General features: G+C 36.0%; 1 protein-coding gene across 2 annotated transcripts in view; it reads right to left on the bottom strand.

Annotated features, from left to right (window-relative positions):
• LOC106880302 (uncharacterized) overlaps positions 1-5,930 on the bottom strand; it is a 45,826-nt gene that overhangs the window by 4,389 nt on the left and 35,507 nt on the right. For both annotated transcript variants that reach the window (XM_014930174.2, XM_014930173.2), the window contains 3 exons: positions 4,826-5,012; positions 1,947-2,077; positions 728-864 (listed from right to left, as the gene is read on the bottom strand). In XM_014930174.2, coding sequence (XP_014785660.1) covers positions 728-864; positions 1,947-2,077; positions 4,826-5,012 — 455 coding nt within the window. The remainder of the gene's footprint in view (positions 1-727; positions 865-1,946; positions 2,078-4,825; positions 5,013-5,930) is intronic.

Here is a 5,930-nt window from a genome sequence, read left to right as displayed (position 1 = left end):
AAAAAAAAAAAAAAAAAAAAAAGCCAAATTTGGACATACAACAGTTTAACATAATAGCAACGATATATATAACAACTATCGAAAGGCTGTGTTATCTTATCTTTTCTGATTTGTAAAAAATCAACACCCAGGACCAGTGCTACATGCTGGATAAACTAAGTGATTGCCCAATTAAAACATAGGTGTGGGAGTGACCATGTGGTAAGAAGCTTGCTTCCCAATCACAGAGTTTTCAGTCCCACTGCGTGGCACTTTGGGTGAGTGTCTTTTATTATAACCTCGGGCTGACCAAAGCTTTGTGAGTGGATTTGGTAGACGGAAACTGAAAGAAGCCCATCATATATGTATGTATATTCTTGTGTCTGTGTTTGTTCCCCACCACCACTTGACAACTGGTATTGATAAGTTTACATCCCTGTAACTTGGCAGTTTAGCTAGAAGAGATCAATAGAATAAGTACTAGGTTTAAAAAAAAAAGTCCTGGGGTTGATTTGTTTGACTAAAACCCTTCAAGGCAGTGTCCCAGCATGGCCACAGCCAAATGACTGAAACAAAGTAAAAGAAGTGCAGCTCCAACCAATCATAATCCCCTTCTCTTCTAAATGTGAAAAGTCATGTGAATTATCTTCAAGAACTTGCTTTTCCCCCTACCTTTTCTCATTTTTCAACTCCTCATCTCCTTGCATATCCCACCCACTTATAGTTATTTTACTTTCATCCAACTTACCTTTTTAAAGATGTAACACTTAAAACAGACTCAAATTCATTGTTTTGTTCATCAGTTTTTAAATATGGATTGGCATGGAAAGCAGATGTGTTTAATAAGGCTCGGACAGACCCCATATTGTTCAAGTCATGAGAACCCTGTACAAAGAACAGAAGTTAATTTAGAGTTATGAAAGAAAATCTGGAGTTTTTGTTGGGTTACCCCGCTCAGCTCTATGGTATAGAATCATAGGATCAAATAAACCACTTTATCAAGGTTTCCAGCTATAACCATTTCATATTTTATTGTTTTTGACAGAGATTATCATTTCTAGTACACATGCTTCTCACTTGGAGATTTAAACCCAGATGACAAAAGCTGACACCAATAACATATCACTTCTCTCCATTAAAATAGTGAACTATACCATACTATGATATATATATTTGCAGCAAGACCAACTGAGCTCTCAAGGCTTAAATGACTTAGTTAAGGGCCTGGCATAGTACTGGTCATACAACAAGTAACATAGACAGGTTCTAAAGTTAGCGGGAGTGAGCACATAAACAAAAAAAGAGCCACAACACACACCAAACATTTTAAAACTAATTTCTCTTCTATTACATGAAGTATTTCATTAGTCATAATACATAAGATTCTAGTCTACATTCATTAATTTCATGTTGCAGTGACAATGTCATTATGTATGAAACTTAGAACTACTGATGTTGGTGTGATTTGAAAAAGATGAAACTGTATGGTATCGTCCAGTGTCGAGAGGTTATGACGTCAGGGTTTGTTTTGGTTCTTCAGATGTCAGTGGCCACTTACACATTACAGGAAATTGAGCAGACAGTTCAAAAACACTGGAGGTTGGTCAAATAAAGTAATGACTCTAGGAAGTTCTTCCAAGGTCACATGATTAAAAAAAAAAGATTCGACTATTATCGCACAAGTGAACTAAAAAGTTTTAAAAAATTGCTGGAAAGGTGCCAATTTTGAAAATGTGCTTGAGGAGGAGTGGTCACTCCCCTTGCTCCCCTATTAGCTATGACACTGCATACAATATAAACCACCAACGGTTTGAGTCAGTAGTCTGACACTACCCTTACTTGGAGAGATGTCATTTTCAATAGATATTAACACAAATATTTAAATTCTAACAACTAACCCATGCTACCAGCAATAGTCAAGACAAGTGGCTTAATAACAACAAAACAAAATATAACTGGATACTTACTTGCAACAGTAAAGCAATAATAACAGTAATGGCAATACAGGAAGCAATGCATTCTGGGTGATTGTGAGATGAGCGACATATGCGTACAGAATTGTTGGCAACTTCAGACAGATTATAGAAATAAGGTATACCTGCAATGATGTACAAATCCAAATGTTTACTCAGTGTTTGTTTATTTTCTATTGTTTATTATAAATTCTATCTTTGAATCAACCCTTCCTTGGGACAAAGGAGTAGCCAGCACCCTACAGCCTAAAGTCTGAGGTCACCCGATTATTTAACATCAAATCTTTAACCTTTCAGTATCCAGATTATTCTGTCAAGTGTAATGCTTATTTATTCACATTGATTTGAATTAATCATGCATTATCTCATAGCTTTGAAATTTTGATGACGTGATTGTTTATTTTTAGAATGACATTGTAGGGTATGTGTGTGAGGTTAGATATGGCTGGTTTTAACATAAAATAGGTGGGATAATTGAGCTGGGTATGGCTAGTTTAAATGCTAAGGGGTTAAGTCTCCCACTTATCTAACTCATCTATCTGTCTACAACCTGTATCACCTGTTTTAACTATTAATCATCTAAATTCCAAGAAGCCATTCACTTGTTGAATCAATGAATCAAAACACAGCCACAGGTGTTCATTTATCAGTAAGGATATTATGAACCCTCCAAGTGTTACTGTTATTTAGCCCTAGGTTAAATCTGACTGAGCAGATGTATGATCATAGGCACTTGATCATGACTATCCGTTCTTATGTTTTCAGTCATCTAGAACTGCATCAGCCAGAGTGTTATTTTTTTAAAGACAGTAAAGTGTAATTTGGAAGAGATTTAGTTACAATCAAGTAGATCAAGTGACCATGTAGAGATTTCCTTGTTGCCTTGTGAATCCCCAACTAATTATTGCTAGAGGCCAACTTCAGCTATCTACCAGTGAAAATACTCACTATTGTCACTGTTACCAGGCGGTTGCTTCCTCTCTCAATCATCACTCAAGTTGGTTCTAGAAGCCTGATTAGATATTGGTTTAACTCTTATCTTTATCATGCTCTACACCCCTCTTCTTTATTTTATCATCATTTCCCCTCTCAGAAAATGTGCTAAACTGTAAATATACTGATTTATAAAATAGGGCATACAGCCTCAAATTTGGGGGAGAGATATAGTCAATTATATTGACATCCAGTATTTGACTTGTACTCTATTTCATTGATCCTGGAAAGATGAAGGGCAAAATTGACCTTCAACATAGTTTGAACTCAGAACATAAAGGATCATAACTAAACACTACTGGGTATTTTTACAGCTACTCTAACAATTCTGCCGACCTACCGTCTTTGTATGCGTAAGCATTAAAAGTGAAATGCTACCTGAACCTTGAGGAGCTTTGCAGGGTCAGTGCTTTGTCTCTGGTTTAATGATGTAAAGTGAACGACAAATATACCCATGAGTATGATACTAGTTTATCACAGGTAATATATCCAGGTAATCTAGAATCTCTTCCCTCAGTGGCAAGGATTAAATGAGGTAGAGTAGAATAATGTCATAGACCCAGAAACACAACAGATGATATGAGAAATAAACTTTCTCTGGATAGGTGCCTAATCTACATAGGTGATCTACCTACATAATTTAGTGCTTATTCTAAAATCTAGGATAAACTCTAGCAATGTAGAATAAAGTGCTCTGCCCAGAGACAACGAAGCACATAGACTAGATTTGAATTTATGACTTTGTTCCTTCAGCTATCTTGCATATATGGAAATCAAACTACATATTTCTTGCTTTGTGGGTAAATGCACTAAAATTATAATGGCAGGGACAATAATATTCTACATACAACAAATCTTTAACAAAAGAAAGCAACACAGAAAATACATTAAGAGCATTAAATTAATCATCACCACATTAGACAATAAAAAGCAAGATAAGAAACAAGTAACATTACATGCACACACGACATAAGCCTGTCAAAAGAAATAGCACAGGAAGCAGATATAGAATTAGCAAACGATACAGTAAAAACATTTCAGATTAGCTGAGAATACATTTAAAGCTAGATTCATCCAACACACCCATTTATTTCGGTCTTGATATAAATGTAATATAACATTCCTTTTGAAATATATCTGGTTTCTGAAAGACAGAAGGAAAAGCAACCCTGCATAGAAAAAAAAAAAAAAAAGACGCAAAGACCTGGCATATAATGATTGTGGTAGCCACTCTTTTCAACTATGCATGTCAGACCACATCTTGAAGAGAGAAGATACCTTTCCATCATACCTCCATGCAAAGAACTTCATGACTTCAAGTACATTCCTGTACAAGTTATGTAATTTTGAACTGGTTGAACCACCAACATTCAACACATGAGGTAGTAAGAGGTTCAACTTGTAAGATCAAGTTTTAATTTCAGCAAAATGTTACTCAATCAAGTACAGATACCAATCTTTGAATGAAAAAGAAAATTTAGTTTGCCATTAAAATATTGCTATTAATTCAAGCAAAGTTGCTTCCCTTTGTGATGCTCTGTTGGCGTAGCTCTCAGATTCATTGAGGCACATAAACCATAATACTGCAACAAGGAGTGGACTTTGTGGTGGTAATCACACACTAGGGTTCATTCAATTGTCTATAGTCCTCATTTATAAATCTCTGACCTTGTGTTCATATATGACATCATCATTAACACTAGCATTATTGAAGACTAGGCATTTGGATTCACTTATGCCTCAATAGGGGGTATTAATATATTAATGTCAAAAACGCCTGACATAAATATAATAATTGTTTCTACAGGATCCTTAAATTAAAACTGTAATTAGGGTTTCATCAAGAGGAATGGAATAGAATCATGACATAACAAGTTTACCTAGGATAGCAGCTCGGACAACAGCTGAGTTGTCATTGAAGAAATATTCATCTGGTGGAGTGATTAGACAAGGGTCCAAAGTGCAGTTTTCTGTTGTAGAGTTGATGGGGTCTTGAAGATAGCCCTCTTGTAAAACAGCTTCAGCTGCTAAATGTGGGTCATCCTCAAAGGACTGCTGTTTGAGGACCTTCAAATATAAAGACATTTTAAAAACAATATATTCTATTCTATTTAAAATGTAATATATTTACTATCACTATTATTATTTTTCTTCTGACTCTTTACATTCTTAGATCAAATTCCACTGAGGCCAGCTTTGCTTTCATCCTTTTGGGGGCCATTAAATTAAAGTACCAGTGAAGTACTAGGATTGATGTAACTGACTTGTCCCCTCCTTATAAAATTGCTGGCTTTGTGCCAAAATTTGAAACAAGGCAGTGAGTTAGCAGAATTATTAATGTGTTAGATAAAAAGCTTAACAGCATTTCATCTGGCTCTTTACATTCTGAGTTCAAATCCTGCTGAAATCAACTTTGCCTTTCATTATTTTGAGGCCGATAAAATATTATATACCAGTCACATAGTGGGGGGTCAATGTAATCAACTTGCTCCTCCAGTCAAAATTAGAAAGAATTATTATTATTAGTAAGGTGGTGAGCCAGCAGAACTGTTAGCATGCTGGACAAAATGCTTATTGGTATTTCGCCCGATGCTACATCCTGAGTTCAAATTCTGCTGAGGTCGACTTTGCCTTTCAACCATCTGGGGTCAATAAATTAAGTACCAGTGGACCCCAAAATTTCAAGCCTTGTGCCTTTAGTAGAAAGGATTATTATTATTATTATTATTAGGGAGCAAATCAATTTAGATGAGATGCAGTTTGGGTTCGTGCCAGGTAAAAGCACCACTGATGCCATATTTCTAGTGAGACAGCTGCAGGAGAAATATCTAGCCAAGGATAAACCTCTGTACCTGGCCTTCGTTGACATGGAGAAAGCCTTTGACAGGGTCCCCCGATCCCTTATCTGGTGGTCAATGAGGAAACTTGGGATAGAAGAATGGTTAGTGAGAGCTGTGCGAGCCATGTACAGAGATGCTGTCAGTA

This window comes from Octopus bimaculoides, chromosome 4, assembly GCF_001194135.2.
Source record: "Octopus bimaculoides isolate UCB-OBI-ISO-001 chromosome 4, ASM119413v2, whole genome shotgun sequence".
In the NCBI taxonomy this organism is placed as follows: domain Eukaryota; kingdom Metazoa; phylum Mollusca; class Cephalopoda; order Octopoda; family Octopodidae; genus Octopus; species Octopus bimaculoides.
This window is presented reverse-complemented; position numbering and strand designations above follow the sequence as displayed.